Consider the following 27,112-nt stretch of genomic DNA (forward strand, 5'->3'; position numbering starts at 1 on the left):
AAATCTTCCCCAGGACACTAACAAGGTTTTGGAAGAGAGGGAGCCACTTGCTGAGACAAGGCTTTCATGGCTGAGCGGCTCTAAGTGTCAATCCTGTAGCACTCTTCATATGCATTACAATTTAGGGAGATAGGGTCCACTCAATCCTAGAAACACAAGTATAAATAAGCCCTAAGAATTTGATGAAATCAATTAAAAATAAAAACAAGATTGGATTCTGCAAAAGGAAAAAAAAAAAAAAAAGAACAGATCACAAACATACCTTCCTTTAAAGAAAATCAGATGCCACATATTTCAAGCCCAGTAGGGGCAGACATTGTGTCATATCCCATTTATCAGAATGCCCGGTTCCAGTCCTGGCCACTCTACCTTTCTGATTGAGCTTCCTAGTAATATACTTAGGAGGCATTAGATAATAGGCCAGGTCTTTTCAGGTTCCCACCACCTTTGTGGTAGACTGAGATGAACTTTCTAGCTCCTCACTTCAGCCTAGCTCAGCCCTGGCTGTTGCAGGCATTTGGGGGAGTAAACTAACAGATGAAAGATTTCTTTCTCTTTCTGTCTCTCCTTCTTTCTTCACCACTATGTCTTTCAAATAAATAATTAGAAATTTAGGGGCCGGTGCTGTGGCGCAGCAGGTTAACATCCTGGCCTGAGGCGCTGGCATCCCATATGGGCGCCGGTTCTAATCCCGGCTGCTCCTCTTCCAATCCAGCTCTCTACTATGGCCTGGGATAACAGTAGAAGACGGCCCAAGTCCTTGGGCCCCTGCACCCATGTGGGAGACCTGGAATAAGTTCCCAGCACCTGGCTTCAGATCAGCGCAGCTCCAACCATTGAGGCCAATTAGGGAGTGAACCAGTGGATAGAAGACCTCTCTCTCTCTCTGCCTCTCTTCTCTCTGTGTAACTCTGACTTTCAAATAAGTAAATAAATCTTTTAAAAAAAAGAAATTTAAATAGGCTGATGTGCTTACCAAAATAAATCTTACTCCACAAAAACATTCATAATAGGATTCTCTTAATCTCCAAATTTTCCTAGTATATATAACATGAAATATTGACAGAAATTACATTTATAAGCAATATTATTGGAAATAATACAGTGTAAAACACACCATTTAATTCCATGTTTATCATTCTGCTATAAAGATAACTGGACGTAATTAATAACTTGGCAGCTCCAATGAACAAGATCTCCTTTTCCAAAAACCACTGATCTTTTGATTTTTCATGGAAGATCACAGTGATGAGAAAAAAAGCTAACTGAACACAGAGAATGACATGAATGACTGCAAGAAGAGACTGCCAAAACATCTAGATATGAGAAATGCCATTAATCTCCAGCAGTTACTCAATTCTGATAGACTGAGCTGTTGACTACTCTCTTTTGATAAACTGGCCAACTATTATTGTGAACAGCAAAATAATAGAAGTGTTTGCTCTTATTTTTTATCCACTTGTAATTTACACTTCTACTTCTCCATTCCTGTCATAATGGGATATATCTAAGGCAGGTGAGAAAGGTTCTCTATAAAAGGTGGCATCTTCAGGAATGAAAAGGATTTGCCAGATTGAACGGAAGGAGCTGTTTTATCAAAGGTTGGAGTAAGGAAAGGAATATTGAGCTTTTGGGGAATGACAAATGGCAAAGCTTTAAGGAGCTCTGAATTGTAACCAACTAACACTGAAGACTATTATATTAGCAAATATGAAATATGTGACCTATTGAATGAACTGTACTGAAAACATAAAGTTGTTCTTAAAAGAACTTTTAAATTTTAAAATCATCCAAGTCTACACATTCCTTGTCATGTGGAAAATATTCTTCCAATCAAGTAAACAAAAAGATAATTTTAAATTAAACAAGTATAGAACATAATGTCTTGCTTCCACATAATGCAAATGACTTTGCAAATTCTCTTTGCTGACTTGAGGTGGTAAGTAACAAATAGCTAAACCTCAATGATTTGAGGGAAATATATATATATATATATATTTTTTTTTTTGACAGGCAGATTTAGACAGTGAGAGAGAGAAAGAGAAGAAAGGTCTTCCTTTTTTCCGTTGGTTCACCCCCCAAATGGCTGCTATGGCCGGCGTGCTATGCTGATCTGAAGCCAGGAACCAGGTGCTTATCCTGGTCTCCCATGCAGGTGCAGGGCCCAAGGACCTGGGCCATCCTCCACTGCACTCCACAGCAGAGAGCTGGACTAGAAGAGGAGCAACCAGGACAGAATCCGGCGCCCCAGCAGGGACTAGAATCTGGGGTGCCAGCGCCGCAGACAGAGGATTAGCCAAGTGAGTCGTGGTGCCGGCCTGAGGGAAATATTTTTAGCAGAAAAAAAAATCTTTATACATCATATTGCTCTCAAGAAAAGTTAGAAGCCTGCAACACAAATGCATACATTCCAGGAACAGATTTCCAAAATCCGATCACATCCTTGTAATTATCTCATTATCAAACGCAGCAATGTTGACAAAGCAGAAATTTACTCAACTACTTTTGATTATTACTATTCAAAGCTGAACTTTTCCTACCAAATCAGAATTTCTTATAGGGAGCTGGTGCTATGGCATAGAGGGTAAAGCTGCACCTGCAGTGCCGGAATCCCATATGAGTGCCAGTTCAAGTCCCAGCTGCTCCACCTCTGATGCAGATCTCTACTATGGCCTGGGAAAGCAGTAGAAGATGGCCCAAGTACTTGGGCCCCTGCTCCCATGTAGGAGACCCAGAAAAAGCTGCTGGCTTCTGGCTTCAGCCTGGCCCAGCTCTGGCCGCTGCGACCATTTAGGAAGTGAACCAATGAATGGAAGTCCTCTCTCTCTGCCTCTGTAATTCTGTCTTCCAAATCAATTAAAAAATATTGTAAGAAAATAAAAAGCTCATTCCTGAGGAACCAAAAGAGCACAATGATTACTATCCTGGGCATGTGCACATGTATGCACAAATAGACACACACACACCATCTATAACCAGACCTTGCTGACTTGTCCCTGTTTTTTTTAATGGCCTTTCCTTGTGTTCTCATATTACAAACAGCTTTATAAATTTGTTCACAATTATCTAAGTCTGTCAAAAATTATTCCTTATTCAGAGATTGCATCCACCTTGCCTATGTTTATTTGCTACTGTTATAGCAACAATGCCTCAGACATTATGAAAGTTTGGTAGCTTGAAGAAACACATTGTAATGCAACAGTGTGAAGGAGTAAATGCATAATGCAAGTGACAATATGGTGAAGGAGGAAAGGCGTACACTGACTGAATTCTGCAATCTGCTATTCACTGTGTAAGGTGCTAGGAAAATGGCCACAGTCCTCAAGATAATTACAGTCCACACAAGCAGTCAGCTAGCTCCTGGGAAGTAGCATGTAAAAAAAAAAAAAAAAAAGCTAGCAAAGTCCTTAAATGTTGCACTTAAAAGCCTTGATGGTTTTTAAATTTATTTGAAAGGCAGAGTTACAGAGAGAGAAAGAAAAGCAGAGACAGAGGTCTTTCATCTATTAGTTCACTCCCCAAATGGTCACAATGGCCAGGGTTGTGCCAGGTCAAAGCCAGGAGCCACGAGCTTCATCAGGGTCTTCCTTGTGGGTGCAGATGCCCAAGCATGTGGGCCAACCTCCACTGACCTCCCAGTCACACTAGCAAGGAGTTGGATGGGAAGTGGAGCAGCCAGGACCTGAACTGGTACCCATATAGGATGCCAGTGTTACAGTTGGCTGCCCAATCTGCTATAACCATGCTGGCCCCAAAAGCCTTGATTTTTTTTTTTAAATTTTTTGACAGGCAGAATGGACAGTGAGACAGAGAGACAGAGAGAAAGGTCTTCCTTTTGCTGTTGGTTCACCCTCCAATGGCCGCCGCGGCCGGTGCGCTGTGGCCGGCGCACCAAGCTGATCCGAAGGCAGGAGCCAGGTACTTATCCTGGTTTCCCATGGGGTGCAGGGCCCAAGCACTTGGGCCATCCTCCATTGCACTCCCGGGCCTGGCCTGGAAGAGGGGCAACCGGGACAAAATCCGGTGCCCCGACTGTGACTAGAACCCAGTGTGCCGGCGCCGCCGGCCAAGCCTTGATTTTTGTATAAAGGCAACTGGGAATCAACAGACATTTTTAAGTAAGGGATTAAGTGATCAGATCTGTTTTGTAATGATCTCTAGTGCCAGTATATAAACATGGATTGTGAGATTCAAGGAAAGAGAAAGGCAAGGATATTAGTTAGAAATTATGTTTAAATAAAAATAATCTTAACCAGTGCAGTGACAAAAAGGAAGGAAGGAAGGAAGGAAGGAAGGAAGGAAGGAAGGAAGGAAGGAAGGAAGGAAGGAAAGAAGGAAGGACGGACAGAACAGAACAATACACAAGAGTCAAGAGGTATTTAAAAAACACATGAACTGTACAGCTAGAAGGAGAGAGAGGGTAGACTCAAAGGCACCCTGAGGTTTCTGGTAGAAAGGTAGAGAAGCACTATGTTTCAGTAAGGTAGAGATAGAGTTTAAGTATTGGACATGATGAATCCAAAGTCAAGACACATACGCAGGTGAAGACCTTTGTTAACAAACAGAAAATATGAGATTACAGCTCAGTGGCAATAAGGTCAAGACCAGAAATAAAATTTTGGGACATAGGCAAACAAGTAAAGCCATGGCAGAGGCATTTCATCATTCATCAGATAATGAGAACTAGCAAATGATAATTTTAAAAAAATTGTATTTATTTAGTTTTATTTGAAAGGCAGGGAGGAGAGGAAGAGGAAGAGGGAGAGGGAGAGGGAGAGAGGGAGAGAGAGAAGAGAGAGAGAAACAGAAAGGGAAGAAGAGATTGTCCATCCACTGGCTTCTTCCCCCAAATGCCTACAACAGCCAGGGCTGGGATAGGCCAAAGTCAGCAGTCAGTAACTCTATCCCAGTATCCTACATGAGTGGTTAGGACCCAAGTACTTGAGCCATCATCCGCAGCCTCCCAGGGCACTAATCAGCAGGAAGCAGGTTAAGAAGCACACAGCCAGGACTCAAATTGGGCACTCCAACATAGAATGTGATTTTCCCAAATAGCAACTCAACCACTGTGCCAAATGCCCACAGCTAAATGAGATTTTTCCAAAGAAAATGATGAGAAAAGTAGGAGAATCAGAGACAGGTCATGTCAAAGGAGCCAAACGAAACATTTATAAAGGTTGAGAAGTATCACAAATTAAGATCTACACACTTGAGGTTTAGTTGGTACTGTTCAATAGAAACTTAGACAAATGAAAAACAAGAAAACCCATAGAATAGATGCTTGTTAATACAAAAGACTTCTGAAGCACCAAAACAATATACTGTACCACCTTCTGCTCTAAATGTGAAAAACCAAGAGCCCCTTGAAAGGCCATCAACAAGGAAAGAAGCCCGAGGACAACAACCAGCAAATCACATGGATCTTTCCAAATACTTGCTGATTCTGCTAAGTGAATAAAATGCTGCTACCCACAGGAGGAGAGAGAAGAAGAGGGATTCTGTGCAGGTTGTTTTTAATCCTGATTCTAAGTCAGTGGATTATAATGAAACAGCTCTGCGTAAAGAGTGCCTTGATAAATTTTGCCTATAAGTATCAGTTCTAAAGCCAAATGTGAATTAAAACTTGAAACAGGGCCAGTAATTTCCAAGTCTGGTCACATATAGTTCCAATGCTCTTAACTGCAGGCATTTGTTCAAAAATACTATTTTTAAATCATTTCCTTATGCTATTAATATCAAATATAAACATCAAACAAATACTTCCAAAAGAGGTGCTTATAATAAGGCCAAAGTCTTCTACATTACTATATAGGGGTAACTGCATTATGAAATGTTTTAATCTATAAATGCATATATCTATAGAATCATAGGGGGAAAAACATGCCCAGTAATGGCTTGGAAACAACAGGCTCAAGCTGGAGGACTCCTGAATAATTAATGTTTTTAATATTCAGTACTTCAAGACTACAGAATTCAGATTTCAAAAGCTAATCTTTAACTTCAAGAAAATTCTATTTCAATTATATTCCTTTTCCCATGGAGTTGTGGGCAGCATCAGTGCAGAACAATTTCATATGAAAAGCCCACTCCTTCTCCTAACCAACCTGCCAGAGGTGTGTAAGACATGATACACCACTTGCATAAAAATCGCTGGAATCCTGATTAAATAATTTACATCCTTGCCTATAGCAATGCTTTAGTACCAGAGAAGGAAACATTGTCAAATATTCTTATTTCTCATTCTCAATTTTGCTCCTAAGGCTTGTAATAGTTCATAGTTAGAGCTCTAACACAGAACTAATGCAACACAGAATGTACTATGGTACAAAGAGGAAAATATGAAGTAGAAAGGGGAAAATATGAAATCTAAATCAAGAAAGCCATATCAAAGCTCTAATTCCTTTACTTTAAAAATAGTGTGGCATTATGCATTTCCTCATCTATAAAAGGTATAACAGTCATAATAATGCAGAACGCTGTAGCAGGAAATAAATATGATTATACAAGTTAAAGTACTTTCTATGGTAAAAAAAAAAAAGATTAACATTAAAAATAAAACTGAAGGAGCACAGCATTGGGAAACCTGTGATACATCCATCAATTATCCCCTGATCTACTGATATAAGACACAGATCAGGGGCCGGTGCTCCGGCATGGTAGGCTAAACCTCTGTCTGCAGCAGCGCCTGCATCCCAAATGGGTACCAGTTTAAGTCCTGGCTGCTGCTCTTCTAATCCAGCTCTCTGTAGCCTAGCAATGCAGTGGAAGATGTCTCTCTCAAACGTTTGGGCCCCTGCACTCGTGTGGGAGATCCATAAGAAGCTCCTGACTTCAGAACGGCTCAGCTCCAGCTGTTGTGGCCATTTGGAGAGTGAACCAGTGGACAGAAGACCTTTCTCTCTGCCTCTCCCTCTCTGTAACTCTACCTCTCAAATAAATAAATAAGATATTAAAAAAAAAATACACAGACCAGTGACTAACACCCACTGGCTTCTTGGCAAGTATAGGCCAAACAATGGAGAAAACAAGACAAATCTACACTGAATACAGTTGTCTTGTTTATAACTTTTATCTGAAGGGAGGGTATCCAGTTAGTTCTAAAGGCCAAAATCATTTAAAATTGAAACTCATCATTACAAAGACAATCCAGTCTAGTTTCAAATGCTGGTAAGAATAGTATTACGTAACTGATTCTGATTTTTCTGGTTTTGTACAGATAACCTTCAACATAAGGAACAGAGGCTGCTGAAAAGTTGTTTGTAAGTGAACTTCAATTTAGTATCTAATTCACTTCAATTTAGTATCTAATTCTTTTTTTTAACTTTTATTAAATGAATATAAATTTCCAAAGTACATCTTATGGATTACAATGGCTTTTCCCTCCCATAACGTCCCTCCCACCTGCAACCCTCCCCTCTCCCGCTCCCTCTCACCTTCCATTCACATCAAGATTCATTTTCAATTATCTTTATATAGTATCTAATTCTTAAGTACCTGGGCATCAACTAACAGAAAAAGCATGAGACAGAGCTCACAAGTCCTAAATTCCAGCTTTCTTCCTGTCCCTACGTGACTACTTAACCTTCTTTGAGTCACAACACATGTATCATGGGAAAAAAATAAGGGAGGCTTTTTTTTAATGGAACCAGTTAAGTTTCTGTGATCTTTTCCTCTCTGAACTGGATGGTTTTATCATGCCTAACGAATGAATTAGGTACAAATGACTCCTATCCTCATGATTTTTACAAAGCGGGAACTTAGGAAACAAAGACATGTAATTGAAAGAATACAGAATATTCACAATTGTCAAACAGTTTCCACAGAAAATATCAGTGACTACTTGTTTTATAACCAGGAAATAGCAATCCTAGTTTAATACATTTCACCAAATGCAAAGAACACTTTACATATCACCTAGCCTTATACTTCTAGATATAACCCATCATGACATGAGATTCTAATTCTGAAAGGAACACTTACAGGTAGCTGTTAAACGGTACCACTGCAGTCTGATAAACTGTTGTAACACTAAAATACAAAGCTCTTCCAGAGACTGTGCCATAATCTGTTGCCTGAAATGACAAGGCTTTCTGTTCTTTCTTTATGTTTTATATATGAATACTTTTGTCTCTCTAAACACTTAACACCTGGTACTGAACATAAAAATATTAATAAAAACTAGCCTTTGAAGAAAATAAGAATAGTTTCTCCCTTATCAGGATACTTAAAAAAAAAACTCAAAAAAAACTACTGTTTCCACCTATGACAACATTCAACAGGACAGCTTAATCACAGGCTTTCATCACTACTAATACTATACTTCTAAAGCAAATTTGATTTTTTATGCCATGAAAGGTTCTTCTCAATTGTAATGGAAATAGCCAAATCACAAAGTAAAATCTGAGGTTAACAGTCCTTATTCTAAGGAAAGAAAATCAAAAGACTCAAACAAAAACTGAATTTGAGTTAAACTCATATAGCTGAAATATTTCCAGTAGAAAATCTTTGTTTCATTTTAAGGCAAAGTGATAAAACACAGCACCTTTAGAGTTAAAAGACAAAAACAGAAAGCTAAGAATGATAAAGTACATAACGTATATATTTGTATGTAACAATTTTCTTCATTTAGTAAAATACCTGCATGTATCTATTTTATTATTAAATTAAAATATTTTTAAAGTTACTGAATTAATTACCTTGTAGTAAAAGCACACACTCAAAAAATTATTGTGTTATATTGTGCTTACAGATGTGACTGGCAATGTAAAACTACAGATCTAATGGCTTGTTAGAATATTCAAAAATACCTTTTTTTTATTAGAGAATTTTCTGACAGCAAAATTTGTTTCCTACTTTCTGCAAAACACCTTCTGGCTAACAAAGAGTAATTCAGAAATTGGAAAATCATGGCCCACAAGCCAAATCTGGCCTGCTGTTTTTTTTTTGTTTTTTTTAAGATTTATTTATTTGATTTTGTTTTTTTTTGTTTGTTTGTTTGTTTTTTTTGTTTGTTTTTTTTTTTTTTTTTGACAGGCAGAGTGGACAGTGAGAGAGAGAGACAGAGAGAAAGGTCTTCCTTTGCCGTTGGTTCACCCTCCAATGGCCACCGCGGCCAGCGCGCTGCGGCTGGCGCACCGCGCTGATCCGATGGCAGGAGCCAGGATCCAGGTGCTTTTCCTGGTCTCCCATGGGGTGCAGGGCCCAAGCACTTGGGCCATCCTCCACTGCACTCCCTGGCCACAGCAGAGAGCTGGCCTGGAAGAGGGGCAACCGGGACAGAATCCGGCGCCCCGACCGGGACTAGAACCCGGTGGGCCGGCGCCGCTAGGCGGAGGATTAGCCTAGTGAGCCGCGGCGCCGGCCAGATTTATTTATTTGAAAGTCAGAGTTAAACACAGATAGGAGAGGCAGAGAGAGAGAGAGAGGTCTTCTATTCACTGGTTCACTCCCCAGTTGGCCGCAACAAATGGAGTTGTGCCAATCCAAAGCCAGAAGCCAGAAGCTTCTTCTGGATCTCCGATGCGGGTGTAGGGGACCAAGGACTTGGGCCATCCTCCACTGCTCTCCCAGGCCATAGCAGAGAGCTGGATCAGAAGTGGAACAGCCGGGACCCGAACAGGTGTCCATATAGGATGCTGGCACTGTAGGCAATGGCTTTACCTGCTACACCACAGCGCTGGTCCTGCTATCTGCTTTTGTATAGCCTGCAAACTAAGAATGTCTTCTTACATTTTTTTTTTTAAAGCAATTTAGGATCTTCTTCTCTTATAGATTTTATTTAATTTATTTATAAGGTGGATTGATTGAGAGGGAGAGACAGAGAGAAAGAGATCTTTTTTTTTTTTTTTTTTGACAGGCAGAGTGGACAGTGAGAGAGAGAGACAGAGAGAGAAAGGTCTTCCTTTGCCGTTGGTTCACCCTCCAATGGCCGCCGCTGCAGCCGGCGCACCGCGCTGATCCGATGGCAGGAGCCAGGATCCAGGTGCTTTTTCCTGGTCTCCCATGGGGTGCAGGGCCCAAGCACCTGGGCCATCCTCCACTGCACTCCCTGGCCATAGCAGAGAGCTGGCCTGGAAGAGGGGCAACCGGGAGAGAATCCGGCGCCCCGACCGGGACTAGAACCCGGTGTGCCGGCGCCACAAGGTGGAGGATTAGCCTATTGAGCCGCGGCGCCAGCCTCTTCTTACATTTTTAAATGGTAGAGGGAGATGTAAAAAGAATAGTGTTTGGGGATATGTGAAAATGATATGAAAATCAATATTCTTTGTCCATAAAGTTTCAGTGACACAGAGCCTAACGTGTTCACTTGCATATTGTCCATGGAGGCTGTTGGGTTACAATGGCAGTTAAGAAGTTGATACAGTAATATGCGACATAACTTATGTGTTGGTTCAATTTAGTTATTTCACAAAGTATGTACACTTAAAAACGCATTGTACATGATAAAAATGTATGATTTTTATAAATTTAAAATAAGTGTTTAAAAACTCCTTCAGAGACCTTAAGGAATCTCCATAACAAATCACTAGGATGCAATTATAATTCACTTATATTTCCTGGTCTGCAAAGCCTAAATATTTATTATGTGAGCTTTTATAAAAAAGCTTCCTGAACCCTGAAATAAGTAATGTAATAATTCATCATTTCCTAAAGAACTTAGGATAATGGCAGTCTCTTTTATGCTGAGCTATCAGCTAACTTACTGAAGTTCTTGACTTTTACAATGATATTTGAGATTTCTTTTTGCCTAGTCATGTACACTTATAGTATACAAAATTCACAGAATATATTAATTTTTAAGATTTATTTATTCATTTTATTATTCAAAAGGCAGAGCAACAGAGAGAAACAGACAGAGATGGGTCTTCCATTAGCTGGTTCACTCCCCAAATGTCCACAAAACAAGGGGGTGATCCAGGCTGAGGCAAGGAGCCAGGATTCCATCTTAGTCTCCCACCAGGCTGGTAATATAGAATGGCACCATGACAAGTAGTGGTTTAACCTTGTAATACAATAATGGCCTTGTATATGTTTTTTTTTTTTATATTTATTAAAGTTTTCTCCACTGAGCTGAAAAGTGATATAGTTTTCATGCATTCCTTCACTCAATCAACAATTAACACTTAGTGAATACCATGAATGTTGCTAGGGATCCAACTTAAATGCGTACAATTCCTGGCTCCAAGTCTAGTAGGGAGACAAAGTATTCTAGAACAGATTTTGTCAATAAAAGAAAGGTCAAAGCAATAAAAAGTAACCTCTGCCACTTCACAAAAACATACTGTCACTTTAAAAATATTACCTCTAGGGGCCAGTGTTGTGGCATAGTGGGTTAAGACAACACCAGCTTCCCCTATGGGCATCGGTTTGTGTCGCACCTGCTCTACTTCTGATCCAGCTCCCTCCTAATATGCCACAGTAAGCAGGAGAAAATAGCGTAGGAACTTGGGCCCCTGCCACCCACATAAGAGACCCAGATGGAGTTTCAAGTTCCTGGCTTAGGCCTGGTCCACTCTTGGCTGTTATGTATGGAGATGGGAGTGAACAGCAGATGGAAGATCTTTCTCTGTCTGTCTCCTCCCCAACCTCCATAACTTTTCAAATAAATACATAACAGCTTTAAAAAAAAAAAATCACTCAGCCACTGCCTGCAGCACCAGCATTCCATATAAGCGCCAGTTCAAGTTCTAGCTGCTCCACTTGCAATCCAGCTTCCTGCTAATGGCCTGGGAAAGCAGCAGAGAATGGCCCAAGTGCTTTGGCCCTGCATGCACATGGGAGACCTGGAAGAAGCTCCTGGCTCCTGGTTTTGGCCTGGCCCAGTCCCAGCCATTGCATCCATTTGAGAAGTGAACCACTGGATGGAAGACTGAGCAATTTCTCTCTCTCTCTCTCTTTCTCTCTGCTCCATGTGTGTATAATTCTGATTTGCAAATAAAATAAATCCTTTAAAAATTAAATTAAATTAAAATATCGGGGCTAGCACTGTGGCGTAGTGGGTAAGGCTGCCACCACCTGCAGTGCTAACATCCCATATGGGCACCAGTGCGAGACCTGGCTGCTCCACTTCTGATCCAGATCTCTGTTATGGCCTGGGAAAGCAGTACAGGACAGCCCAAGTCCTTGGGCACCTGCACCCATGTGAGAGACTCCAAGGGAGCTCCTGGCTCCTAGCTTCAGATTGGCACAGCTCCAGCCTTTGCAGCCAATTGGGGAGTGAACCATTGGATGGAAGACCTCTCTCTCTCTGCTCTCTCTGTGTAACTCTTTCAAATAAATAAATAAATCTTAAAAAAATTAAAATATCATCTCTATCAAATTAACAGCAAGTTATACCATACACTCAGAAAAGGCAATAAAGCTTGACAAACATGTTTGTTTATCAATACTTTTTTTAAAAAAAAATCAAAGCACTAGTTCTTACATAAGCAATTAACCTAACACAAGTATAAAAAAATGCTGATCAAGAACTTGTACCCATGTGGGAAACCTGGCCAGATTTTCAAGCTGACTACAGCCTGGCCCATCCCTGGCTCCTGTGGCCATTTTGGGTATGAACCAGCAGACGGAAGATCTGTCTGCCTGTCTGTCTGTCTTTCTCTCTCTGTCTCTACCTCTCCCCCATTCCTCTGCCTATCAAATAAATTAGTGAATACCTTATTTTTAAAAATAGAAAAAAAAAGAACTTTCTCAATTTCATAAGTTAGCTGGCACCTGCTGTTTAACTTTGATAAATATACACCACCTCTTCATAGGTTACTTACAAATAAATGAAGAAACTCCAAAAATGAAGAATATAATAAATAAATTTGATTAACAAAAATGTAAACAATGACTTGTTCTGTTTCGAAAATGCAATTGTCCTATAACTGTCACTTTACTTGATGGTTGAAGAACATTTTGAAGAATAACTGTCTTTTGAATATACTTATACACTCAATCTGTTTTTGTTTTTGTTTTCATTTGAGAGGTAGAGTTACAGTGAGAAGAAGAGACAGAGTGAAAGGTCTTCCATCCGCTGGTTCACTCCCCAAACAACCATATTGGCTGAAGCAGGGTCCGTTGGAAGCCAGGAGCTTCTTCCAGGTCTCCCAAAAGCATGCAGGGGCCCAAGGACTTAGGCCATCTTCTACTGCTTTCCCAGGCCATAGCAGAGAGCTGGATTAGAAGAGGAACAGTCAGGACTAGAACCGGCACGGCAGGCAGAGGATTAACCTACACTGCACCACAGCCCCAACCACTCCAATTTGTTTTAATAAAGAAAAAACACATAAACCATAAGTGCATCACCATTTTGTAATTAGAATTTCAAGATCTGTGTGTAGTTAAGAATTTGGTTGCTTGCCTGTTTTACTTCAAACCAGAAGAGAAGGATAATCCCAGTGACTAACTCTTCTAGCAGCTGTTCTGAAGCAGACTAGAGAGACACCTCTGCCAGCAGTTACCACCAAACATAAAGATGCATGCACTCGATGGCTGGAGGTTAGCAACCCTGGTGTGTCTGCTCGCTTCTAGTATTAAATATTTAATGACATGTTTTTCCTTAATGGAACTCGGGCACATCTGATCAGTCACTAGGATCATTTAGTAATGCAGTCAAAGTTATCATATTGCCATTGCACATCAACTTTGTAATTAGATAATTCATCACTTTATTAATTCAAAATATTGCCCTCTTTACTACTTTAAGGCATGCTACCACAGTAAAATCCTACTGAACTCATCAACACAAAGGCTCTAAAATTTGGTCCTGTGTGAACTTGAAAGCCTCAAGTGGCCAACACATACATTCCTGACTTTTCAAAACAACCACCAAGGTAATACTCTTCCCACAACTTAACCTACCAGCAACAATGAAACAGAATATTGGTACATCCAGAATAAGGTGGCTAACAACTGAAAATTCAAGATGAAAAATGGAATACATCATGATCAATTTTTTTCTTCCTTTCCACTGAGGTACACTGTTTGCAAGAGAATAAAAAGGACCAAAAAAGAGTTATCAAGTATGTTGTCTGGAATGTTTATTTATATACTTTACTAAAATTATGAGGTTATGCCAGAATATCACACAGATTATTTATTAACACTCCAGATATAAATGGATACACCAATCAAGTGTATGTACGTAATCCTGAATGTATTAAATATTCATTATAATCTGCTTTTGCCTATTTCTAGCATAGCTCACAATATTAAATCTCTATTTCCTTTTGTTTTATGAGTTAGCAAGATCTTGTTCTAACATATTCTCCACTGTTTCTCCAATAAAAAATACTTCTCCATAAAAATTAATTTACTCAGAATGAAAGTTAATATAAAATTTAAGTACCATAGTACGAAAACTACCTTCTAAAATCCTCACTTTCAAATCTATGCAACTGGAGTGTATACTGAAAAACCAGCCGAAGCTAACAGCATTAAAAATTAGATTTCAGAAAGCCAAGTTTTAGACTTCACATATGTGCTTTAAGAAATAAAAATAACATGCTACTAAGAGAAATAATATTTTGTGTAAAACAAAATGGGAGGGAATATCTTTCAAAGTTCAACATTCTAATCAAAAATTTCTATGGCGGTTACACAGCTTCATAAAGTTAAATAGTGCTTTGCATGGCTCTGGAAACACTAAAAATGTCTTATGTTTTGTGGTCAGAAAGGTCCCTTTTTTTGTTTCTTGTTGCTTCCAACTTAATGTCTGTTTTTGAAATGTTTCTTACAACCAGTCCATTTTCTTATTTGTTGCTCAGATTTTATCAGATTTCTAATCAGTTTGCCAAATGCATTTCTGAAAAAGAAAGTTTTAAGTCCAGAAAAAATAAAAGCAATTAAATATATTTGTCTAGAACCACCCTCCTTCCAAAAATCTTTTCTGTGCATAGAAAAAGCACAGTTCTGGGCCAGCACCGAGGCTCAATAGGCTAATCCTCCACCTGCGGTGCTGGCACCCTGGGTTCTAGTCCCGGTCGGGGCGCCGGATTCTGTCCCGGTTGCTCCTCTTCCTGTCCAGCTCTCTGCTGTGGCCCGGGAGTGCAGTGGAGGATGGCCCAAGTGCTTGGGCCCTGCACCCGCATGGGAAACCAAGAGAAGCACCTGGCTCCTGGCTTCGGATCAGCGTGCCAGCCGCAACGGCCATTAGGGGGTGAACCAACGGCAAAAGAAGACCTTTCTCTCTGTCTCTCTCTCTCTCACTGTCCACTGCCTGTCAATAAAAAAAAAAAAAAGAAAGCAAAAAAGAAAATGCACAGTTTTACTGAGAATAAGTTTAGGCTATCAATAATCATTGCCAGTAATTTTCAAATACATTTTTAAGAGACGGAACAAATACTGTACTCCATTGCCATTTCAGTGTATTATAACATGAAAACTAATTTAAATTCAACTTGTTAGGATGCATGTGTGAGAAATATTTCATTCATCTAGGAAGCCTATTACATTTCCTACATGAAATCTTAAGAAACTACTATGAAATCACACAGTTGCTATGAATGCAGGCAATAGTATACGATTTCTGTCCACAATCGCCACAGACTGCAGTCAAGATAGTTATTGGGGGGAAAGACACTATTTTGTCTTAACAAAATTTCTTCTCAACACGACAGGTAATTCTCAGCATCTCAAGAGACACCAGCACTGGGTACCTCTGTGAGCAGCCATGTGAAACGCCAGTTTACAATCAGTCACAGACTGCACTCTTGGCTTTATGACAGCATAGGGAGACACAAAATACTACCAAATTTTATATTCGAATACAAATAAGCTGGGATGTGGGGGCAAGGGTATTTGAAATTAGTAATACGTGTCACTCTTCTAACCATCTTGTAGTTAATCTCCCTTTTTACCTCTGAAATAGATAATGTTATTATTCCCATTTATGCATGAGGAAACTGATATTGAGATCATTTCATTTACTTGTTTAGAGAAAAAGACCTATATTTTGCCTCCCATTTAAATATATCCTGTCACTAACTGTGATTTTCTTACCTTTTAAAGTTCATATACATGATTACTAACATAAACATTTTTTCAGACTTGTAAAAAATGTTGTAGGTCCCAACCAGCAAAACAACTGCAGAAGTTGTCACACCAAGTTAAGTTTGTTTCCAAACCCAACCAGAAATTTTGTTTGAAGACAGGATTGGAAGGAATAAAAGCATGGAATGAGGAGAAAGGGCTTGTAGGGATGGACACACATCTTCTCTAAACAAAGATCAGCAGAGGCTGCTTTGGCCTTGAATTTTCATAAGCAAACAAATAATCAGCTCTCCTGTGCTCTCACTAACAAACATCACCAGCACACCTCCAGCCCTCTGATCACCTTCATGGCTGTCAGTGGCAATCATCATCTTCCATTCCAAAACTTTATACTTTTATTTCCATTCAGTCACGTAATCTCAAGGAATACATGATCTAAGTTTAAAAAACAAAAAAATGGGCCAGCATTGTAGCACAGTGGGTTAAGCCACCTCCTGCAATGCCAGCATCCCATGGATGAGCACCAGTTCAGTCCTGGCTGCTGTGCTTCTAATCCAATTCCCTGCTAATGCACCTGGGAAAGCGTCAGATGCGGGCCAAAGTGCCACCAACGCTGGAGACTCAGACGGAGATGCAGGCTCCTGACTTCAGCCTGGCCCAGCCACAGACATTGCAGCCATTTGGGGGAGTAAACCATCTACTGATTTACTCCCCAAATAGCCACAATGTCCAGGCCTGGGCCAGGCCAAAGACAGGATCTCATAACTCCATCAGGGTGCCCACATGGGTAAGCCAATTGTCTTCATCCTATAAATTCAAAACTTAGTTTATTGGGGTCAGGAAGGTAGGTCAACATAGAACTATCCTTCACTGATAGTTTGTACACAAAGCAGTCACTATAAGGAATATATCCTGTGGTACCCTTTTCTTCTCTGTGATTAATTCTACCTCAGCAAACTTGGGAGATAAGCAGTAGATTGGGATAAAATTTCTCTGCTCAGTGCAGAGAGAGAGAGAGAGAGAGAAAGTCTTCCATCTGCTGGTTCACTCCCCAAAGGGCCACAACAGCTGGAGCTGTACTGATGTGAAACCAGGAGCTTCTTGTGGGTCTCCTACATGGGTGCAGGAGCCCAAGCACTTGGGCCCTCTTCCACTGTTTTCCCAGGCCAATGCAGAGAGCTGTATCAGAAGTGGAAAAGCCAGAACACTAACTGGTGTCCATATGGGATCCTGCCACTGCAGGCAACGGCTTTATCAGCTATGCCAGAGCATCGGCACCAAATTGTTCTTGCTATGATCTGTATTGTCACTCATTTGCAATGTTATGAGATCAGTGGCTATTTCCTGAGATTTTCAGGATACCAACTAACTTAATTGAAGACCATTCTATTCCAAAAAGAAAGAAGGGAGGAAAAGAGTGAAGGCAAATTTGTAACAACTGTATGTCATAAAATATTAATGTACCTTCACCAAAAATGTATGAGTCATGGATTAATGCTACTTTCCTCTGATTTCTAAATGATATTTTAAGGCAGAAATAATGCATCTGAATCCAAATATGCCAAAACATTTCAAAGACATATATGTTCTACTGCTGCAGTAATAACAAGTACAAATAGGTGGGGGGGGCAAGGTAGAAGACAATTTGTCCATTTAATCATGGTGACAGAATTTCCACCCTACACAACATGGAGAGAAGCTTATTGTAAGATACAGGAGATTAAAATTATTTTAAAAGAAACAAGAGAAATAAGATGGCAATTCACCTTTTACTATTAGCAATAGAAAATATTTTAAAATACTTTAATGTTAATAACTCAATTAATTAGCACATACACATTTTAAATAATAGAAGTAAATGTCATAGAGCAGCCAGAATCAACCCTAGCCATGAAGTAACAGCCATTATAAAGTATATTTTTATCTCCTGGTAGGTATTAGTTTTTATAATGTTTAATATCAAAGAAGCCTGTGTACATTGCATACATGGTACTGCTATGGGTAATAATTTTCAGAAGCATCAAAATTATAAGCAATCACTATATTTTGAAATTAATTTTAAATAATAAGACAAACAAGAATATAATACTAATGTGTTATTATGATAAAATCATAAGAAGATGAAATAAAAATACATTTGGGGAACTGTATCTAGCAATCAAACTAACCATAACTAAATTCTTAGAAAATAACTGGATTAAACCATACCTCAAAATATGAAGGGATAAATACACCATTAGATGTGTGCATTCAAATTTCAAGTAAATGGAGCTGCTGTTGCATTGCAACGGTTAGGCTGGCTGCCTATGACACCAGAATCCCATATAGGCACCAGTTGGAGAGCCAGTTGATCTCCTTCCAATCCAGCTCCGAGGGAAAGCAGTAGAAGATAGCTGAAAACTTTGGGTCCTGCAGCCCTGTTGGAAAACCTGGATGGAATTCAAGGCTCCTGGCTTCAGTCTGCTCCAGATCCAGCCATTGTGGCCACTTGGAGAGTGAACCAGGGAATTGGAAGATCTTTCTCTCTCTTTCTGTCTCTCCCTTTCTATGTAACTCTGCCTTCCAAAAAAATAAATCCCTTAAAAATTTTCAAATAAATGTAAATCATCTTCATAAGTAAACTTTCACTTATTATTAAAATGTGCTCAATATTAAAACAAACAAAATATACAATACAAGGCAAGGAGAAGCAGCTCCATGGCGGGAAGAGCAGTATATCTGACATGTTACCCCTATGCCTGGGCAGATATCAAGAATCAATCATTGTAACCTTCCTCCTTGGGCCAAGACAAACCATTTCCACAGTGAACACTTCATTTATCAATTACCAGCAAATCACAAATGAAATGCCAAATAAAACCTGTTTTCCATCTCCAACTTAGAATTTTGGTGACCTGAAACATTTAAAGACAACTATAAACAATTACTTTAAAGTCAGAAATAGTTATGCTAACACATTCAGAATGCACTTATTCCAAAATGGACTCCAATAAATTTTCACTTCAAAGACAAGCTCTATGTTGAAACAACCACCCTAAAATATTGTGAATGCAATGGCAAGCTCAAATCCACTAGCAAGAAATAACAGAATATACTGTTTCTTTTTGAAAAACAAAAGCCTACCCTTTCTTCCAGGGGTATGCTTTGTGAGTTGATGATGAACATACTCAAGTACTAAGAATACACTGACAAAATACAAAAAGAAATACACTTTTCAATATACATAATATATTTTCTCATTCACTCCTAATTAAGATAGGGGAGTATTGGATTTCCCATCAAAGTTCTAAACTTTCCTGTAATGAACAACAAACTAAGAAGCAATGGATTGATTTATGGCATCAGCAAAGAGATTAAACACTTACTTTTGCAAAGGCTTCAAAAATGTCAAAGGAAGGTGGCAGCTGAGAGGCATCCTGGATTTCTTCTCTCATGAAATGTTGAAATGTCATTGCAAGTTGCCTGAGGCCCTCTTTCTTATCTTCAGTCAGTTTGTTAATATCTTTTTAAAAGAGAAAATTAATAAAACAGTCACAAAGTGAACTTTCAATGGGTAATTTTCAGGTGCTCAAAGCTGGCGGTTAAACTAGGTATCTCCTGTCTTACATTTCATTCTGAGGAAGAGCAAATACATAGCATTTTATTTTTCGACTACAAATCATGATACATACATTATCCATTAAATTCCTCAAAGCTTTATCTACAATGTAAGATCAAACACATATCAAAAAATAAATGTGCATAAAGATGAAAAAGCATCAAAACCAAAATCAACCGGTTCTGTGTCACCAGATTTCCTACATCATCCTGCATACAGGTATAAGCACCAAAAATTCTCAAGTCAGTGAATTTGAACACATTTTTCTATGAAATAATTTACAACTTGATCAGGACAAACTGATGGAGAGCATCATCTCAAAGGCAAAAAGACAGAAAATGAGGGGCCAGCACCATGGCTCACTTGGTTAATCCTCCGCCTGCAGTGCCGGCATCCCATATAGGCGCCGGTTCTAGTCTCGGTTGCTTCTCTTCCAGTCCAGCTCTCTGCTCTGACCCGAGAGGGTAGTGGAGGATGGCCCAAGTCCTTGGGCCCCTGTACCCGCATGGGAGACCAGAAAGAAGCACCTGGCTCCTGGCTTCGGATCGGCACAGCGCCGGCCATAGGGGCCATTTGGGGAGAGAACCAACAGAAGGAAGACCTTTCTCTCTGTCTCTCTCTCTCACTGTCTACAACTCTACTGCTAATATAATATAATATAATATAATATAATATAATATAATGACAGAAAATGAAAGCTAAAAAGTTTCAATAAAGTTCAAATAGGTAAGATGTATCACACAGCATATCAGGCAGAAACCAAAGATAACCCAAGTTACTTCTATGCTGAATAACAAGGAAAGGTGCTGCTTCAAACCAAACAAAAAGAGAGGGTTCTAGAGCTGATATTACCCTTTCAAAATATCAGTTTAAACTATATCATCAAAGGGGTTTGAAGGGTAAGAACACACAATTCAATTAACATCTGAGAGCATTTCAGTTAAGGCAGTATGACTGCCACCTCTACTAAGCAAGGCTAATGGCAACAGTAAAACTCACTGAGAGAGATGTTAATTACCTAGCAAGTAATACAACAAGAAAAAATGACTGACAAGTTCTCCACTAAAACTTGAAAAGATACATCAAGTTGAATATAACTTAACTGTCACTCAAGTCAGATCTATATATATTTTCTTTAAATTACTTGTAAACACAGTAATTAACCGAATGATTTCTTAAATAATAATTTATTTCCACTGGCACTGAGGATCTCATAATCATCCATCTGTTCCAGATCATCTTCTTTTCCTGTCTCCAACCACAAACATTAAGCTATGGGTGAGCTTCTTGTATACACTCTGGCTGCTTTTGGGTTGAAGTCCTTTATAACCTCAGAGAAGAGGATCTGTGCCAACACAAAAGCAAAATAAACCTTTTCTTTGCTTCACATTCAGATTTGGTACGTCTTTCAGTCATCCCAATAGCTGGGCTACAACTGTGCTAATATAGAACAATGCTCAATACTGCCACAGAGTCTAAGCATGTACCTTCTACTTTCCATAAGGCTTAGTAATCCCCAAAGCTTCCTGGAACAGATTCACTACATGTTCACTACATCACTACTACAAACTCCCATGTTCACTATATCATTCTTCCATAACATGGAAAAGTTAGCAGGAGAGGAAATTAAGAGAGGCAAGAATTAAAGGAGAGAAGAAAAATATTATTGGACCAATGGTTACACCCCTCTGCCTAACCTGGCCATCATTATGGTGCTCTATGGCCAAAGTTACCCTGAAGTAAATTAAATAGGTTGGAGGTATATAAAAACAGAAAGATTTTAAGAATTGATGCACATAAAAACAAAGGTAAAACTACATCAGTTCATTAGCTCAGCAAACAAATGATAAGGATTCTTTTTTAAGATGGTGATAATTGGTGCCGGCACTGTGGCATAGCGGGTTAAAGCCCTGGCCTGCAGCGCCAGCATCCCATATGGGCATCAGTTTGAGTTCTGGGTGCTCCATTTCTGATCTAGCACCCTGCTAATGCAACTGGGAAAGCAGTAGAGAATGGCCCAAGTCCTTGGGCCCCTGTATCCAAGTAGGAGACCTGAAAGAAGCTCCTGGTGCCTGACTTCAGATTGGCCCAGTTCTGGCCATTGCAGCCATTTAGGGAGTGAACAAGCAGATGGAAGATCTCTCTCTCTCTCCTCTCTCTCTCTCTCTCTCTCTCTCTCTCTCTCTCCCTGTGTCTCTACCTCTCTTAGTAACTCCTTCAAATAAAATAAATATTAAAAAAAAAAATGGGCCGGCGCCATGGCTCACTTGATTAATCCTATGCCTGCGGCACCATCATCCTATATGGGTGCTGAGTTCTAGTCTCAATTGCTCCTCTTCCAGTCCAACTCTCTGCTGTGGCCTGGGAAGGCACTGGGGGATGGCCCAGGTGCTTGGACCCCTGTACCCGCATGGGAGACCAGGAGGAAGCACCTGGCTCCTGGCTTCAGATCGGTGCAGTTCTGGCCATAGAGGCTATTTGGTGTTTGAACCAACAGAGGGAAGACTTTTCTCTCTCTCTCTCTCTCTCTCTCACTGTCTAACTCTGTCAAATAAGCAAAAATAAAATAAAATAAAATACAAGTTAAGAAACTTAAAAAAAAAAAGATGCTGATAATCACTTACTTGATTCCAGATCATAAAATGTGTAAAGTTTCTCTGATTCTGAGGGTATTTCTTCCATCTGTGAATGAAAGGGGGAAAACACCAAAAATAATTTCAAGTCTTCAAATAGATAAAAAAACATGTTTGAGTACATTAGATAATTAAATGAAAATTTATTTAGAAGACCATTTTCTATATATTCTTTCTGTTTATCATCTTCCTATTAGAGTGGAATTACCTAATATGTAACAACTTTAAATCCAATGTGTAACTTCACCAACCAGTCTAATCTCCAAATGCACAACTTAGCGGGGCTGGCACCATGGTATAGTGGGCTAAGCCTCCACCTGTGGTGCCAGTATCCCATACAGGTGCCGGTTCACATCCCAGCTGTTCCACTTCCTATCTAGCTCTCTGCTATGGCCTTGGAAAGCAGTAGAACATGGCCCATGTCCTTGGACCCCTGCACCCATGTGAGAGACCCAGAAGAAGCTCCTGGCTCCTGGCTTTGGATCAGCACAGCTCTGGCCGTTGCAGCCATTTGAGGAGCGAACCAGCGAATGGAACCTCTCTCTGTCTGTAACTCTACCTCTCAAATAAATAATAAATCATTTTAAAAAAAAACCTCTTAGAACAAGTTTTCATACTTTTATCTTTCTAAGGCCCTTCACAAAATTTTATACTGTCAGCAGGCATTTGACACAGCAGTTAAGAATTCATGGCTTGTAACGTCTGTATCCCATATCAGAGAGCCATTTCAAGTCCCAGCTACTCTACTTCTGATTCACTCCCCACTAATGCACACTCTGTGAGGCAGAGTTTCAGCCTGGCTGTTGCAGGCATCTGGAGAGAAAACTAGTAGGTGGAAGATCTCTGATATTCTCCCTCTCTCTCTCTCTCTTCCCCCCCCCTCCCTCCGTGTGTGTGTGTGTGTGTGTGTGTGTACGTGAACGTGCATGCATCTCTTTCAAGTATAAATGAAAATACATATTTTAAAAATAAATACATAAAATTTTAGACTGGTGAAAAGAGTCAATAAACAACAAATAAATAACAGGAAAGATCAGAGCTGGAGCCTGCAATAATTTGAGAAAGACTCTCATTCTTAAGACTAGCAAAAGGATTCTTACTGAATCTGCTCATTGTTTTTGGCACTGTATGAAAAAGAGCAGAAGAAATCATTTCAGTAAATCCTGGCTATAGGAAAAAAATTAAAATAAAGACTCTTCCATTTAACATGTTATTATCCAATTAACATTTCATTTGAAAAGGCAACCAAAAAGCATATATGTGTTCTGTGTATTAGTTCACAGCAGAAAAGTTACAAAGGCAATTTTACAGATCTTACTAACAACTTATACCCTAAACATGGGACTTCGAGCTCCATTCCCCCAAAGATCACAGTGCCTTCAGTGAGGAGATATGTACTTCTTCACTACCACCACCACCAAGTTTTGTGTCTTAAAATACATCCCGGAAAAATCAACTTTCTACATGAGTTTGAATGGAGCCTAAAATATAAATAATAAATGCAACCGCAAATGCTTTTGTTAAATTAAATCCCAAGCGTAATTCCCATGTTTGATACTCACAAGTTTGAAAACTACTCTGCCCAGAAGTCGGACAGAGTCAGGAGGATATCTGGGTTTGCAGCTTTTAAGGCATTTGCATTCCCGCTTGTGGTCTGGCCAGGCTTTTTTCTGTCAAGAGAAGAGTGGGAGGAGCATACAAAATATAAAATTTAACTTTCCTTTATCCTGGTCTTAACATTGATTCACCGACATTAATTTCAACAGCCTAAATATAACTGCAAAACAGAAAAATGAAAGCAATATTCCAACAGTATAAATGACCTAGGATTCTGTCTTTGCCAAGTATGACTTGTACAAGAAGTGGACAGTAAGAGCCTCAGCTTCACATCTGTCTTTTAATGTGCCTCCTGGTTATTATCTAGCTGGTGGAATCCAAAGAAAGAACCATTTGGTCTACTTAATAATTATAAGGGCTGGCGCCGTGGCTCACTAGGCTAATCCTCTGCCCGTGGCTCCAGCACCCCGGGTTCTAGTCCTGGTCAGGGCGCCAGATTCTGTCCTGGTTGCTCCTCTTCCAGTCCAGCTCTCTGCTGTGGCCTGGGAGTGCAGTGGAGGATGGCCCAGGTCCTTGGGCCCTGCAACCGTATAGGAGACCAGGAGGAAGCACCTGGCTCCTGGCTTCAGATCGGCGGCCGCAGTACACCAGCCATAGCGGCCACTTGTGGGGGTGAACCAATGGAAAAAGTAAGACCTTTCTTTCTGTCCCCCTCTCTCTCACTGTCTAACTCTGCCTGTCAAAAAAAAATAATAATAATTATAAGATAGTCTTTTAACTGACTAATCAGGATAATTGGTGCTGGCACTGTAGCATAGCAGGTTAAAGCCCTGGCCTGCAGCACCAGCATCCCATATGGGCACCAGTTTGAGTTCTGGGTGCTCCACTTCTGATCCAGCACCCTGCTAATGCAACTGGGAAAGCAGTAGAGAATGGCCCAAGTCCTTGGGCCCCTGTATCCAAGTAGGAGACCTGAAAGAAGCTCCTGATCATTTTAATATAAAAAATATCATTTCAAATTAGAAAACAAAACACATGGTTCAGGAAAGTCAAAACAGGGAAGTTATTAGCCTTTTGGGTTTCTGTACTCCCATATCAAATACAAAAATATCATTAAGGCAAATACACATATAAACAAAAAATGCTTTGGCTTTTGAAGGCAACAGAGGAATGGTTATTGGCTAAAATCACAAATGCTCAACTTACTCAAGGCTGTCCAGATTTCTACCTATTACCTGACCATTTCCACACTGAAAAGCGTGTGGTTTAGATGATAAATTATATGGTCACTTAACTCATGATCCCAGCCATGTATTGGTGTGGCTGAACAGGTCAGGGGGCCAATTGCAAATCAAGAGACAAATTGAATGAAAGAAAGGGCACTATTATTGGGCCCTGAATCAGAAATATCATGGCAACTGTCACATGGAATCACTTCCATATGGAAATAAAATCCAGAATGTCTAATATTGTGCCCTGGTAAACAGAACACAGATACAGCAAATGTTCTATTCTAAGAGCTGAAAGTCCCAGCACTTTAAAAGAACTGATAGCCTCACTCATTCTAATTTCAAAAACTGTACATCTGCTTCCTAGTTTCTGGGCCTAGAAAATTTTCCTCCCTATAACGATCTCTCAGTTCTGCCTGCAATACAAATATGCAACACAATCAAAAATTTCAAAAGAAATGCAACTACTTTAAGCCTGTGGCTCAGATTCAAGTGCAAGCTAGTATTTATCACAGAAACACTGTTCATGTCAAGTTATTATATGACAACTTCGTCTATTTGCTATTTCCTACTAATACAAAATTTGCTGTCTTTGTTTACAACAGGAATACAACTTCTTCCATCACATATTCTCGGGTCTGCTTTACTTCTACTCTGGCAAACCTCTTCATTTGCTGCTTCTAATCTTTTTTTTTTTTTTTTTTTTTTTTTTTTTTTTTTTTTTTGACAGGCAGAGTGGACAGTGAGAGAGAGAGAGACAGAGAGAAAGGTCTTCCTTTTTGCCGTTGGTTCACCCTCCAATGGCCGCCGCGGCCGGCGCGCTGCGGCCAGCGCACCGCGCTGATCCGATGGCAGGAGCCAGGAGCCAGGTGCTTTTCCTGGTCTCCCATGGGGTGCAGGGCCCAAGCACCTGGGCCATCCTCCACTGCACTCCCGGGCCACAGCAGAGGGCTGGCCTGGAAGAGGGGCAACCGGGACAGAATCCGGAGCCCCGACCGGGACTAGAACCCGGTGTGCCGGCGCCGCTAGGCGGAGGATTAGCCTAGTGAGCCACGGCGCCGGCCTGCTTCTAATCTTTTAAAAAATACTTATACTTCACTCTCTTCTACACAAGATTGAGCTCTTCAAATGAAAGATGTATATGAAATGAAATTGTAAAAGTAGAAACAGAGGCTGGCGCCGTGGCTCAATAGGCTAATCCTCCACCTTGCGGCGCCGGCACACTGGGTTCTAGTCCCGGTCAGGGCGCCGGATTCTGTCCCGGTTGCCAATCTTCCAGGCCAGCTCTCTGCTGTGGCCAGGGAGTGCAGTGGAGGATGGCCCAGGTCCTTGGGCCCTGCACCCGCATGGGAGACTAGGAGAAGCACCTGGCTCCTGCCTTTGGATCAGCGCGGTGCGCAGGCCGCAGCGCACTGGCCGCGCCGGCCATTGGAGGTTGAACCAACGGCAAAAGGAAGACCTTTCTCTCTGTCTCTCTCTCTCACTGTCCACTCTGCCTGTCAAAAAAAAAAAAAAGTAGAAACAGAAATATTAAAATTATGGGAGGAAAAAATGCAAGTCTTTTAGCCTTTACTTAGCAGTCCACAATGTGCTAGACATGAAGCTAAGCAATTAACAAAAGACATTTCAGAGTCAAGATGGTGGAAATGGACAAGAACAGGGAGGGAGCTTACTGCTCTAGTCTAGGGGAAGATAGTTAAAAGAAAAGTAGAGAGGCCACAATCTCAGGGAAGAGTTAGCAAGAAAACAGCAGAGGAAATTCCACACAAATTAGAGGGGCACCGTGAACCTACATGGAGGGTGTGGATGTGTCCAACCCAGCAGCCGAGAGCCTCAACACCAGGTTTGGAGTAAGGTGAGACCAGACTACAGTAGCCTAAGCCCCTGGTGATAAAGCTGCGGGAACAGTCTGGCGTTAAGTCAGGCTTGGAGCCCTGTGGAGGACAGTGTACCTGTTAATCTAGAGATAAAAAGTGGGGGAGGGGCAGGTTTATCTCTCTATGACCACATGGCACTAGCGTGCTGTAACTAGCTGAGAGACAGCAGGCATCATTTTGGAGATATGAAACAGCTGTGCCAGCCTTTGTCCGCTTTCCCAGCAACCAGCCAAGAGGAGATGC

The 27,112-nt window shown here is 40.5% G+C and overlaps 1 protein-coding gene across 2 annotated transcripts in view; it reads right to left on the minus strand.

Moving 5' to 3' along the window:
- SMYD3 (SET and MYND domain containing 3) overlaps positions 1–27,112 on the minus strand; it is a 780,787-nt gene that overhangs the window by 553,446 nt on the left and 200,229 nt on the right. For both annotated transcript variants that reach the window (XM_002717632.6, XM_089311674.1), the window contains exons 3-5: positions 23,769–23,876; positions 22,198–22,255; positions 19,341–19,477 (exon numbers count right to left, since the gene is read on the minus strand). In XM_002717632.6, coding sequence (XP_002717678.3) covers positions 19,341–19,477; positions 22,198–22,255; positions 23,769–23,876 — 303 coding nt within the window. The remainder of the gene's footprint in view (positions 1–19,340; positions 19,478–22,197; positions 22,256–23,768; positions 23,877–27,112) is intronic.

The sequence above is a fragment of the Oryctolagus cuniculus genome, chromosome 13 (assembly GCF_051225735.1).
Source record: "Oryctolagus cuniculus isolate XC-2025 breed Fujian yellow rabbit chromosome 13, ASM5122573v1, whole genome shotgun sequence".
In the NCBI taxonomy this organism is placed as follows: domain Eukaryota; kingdom Metazoa; phylum Chordata; class Mammalia; order Lagomorpha; family Leporidae; genus Oryctolagus; species Oryctolagus cuniculus.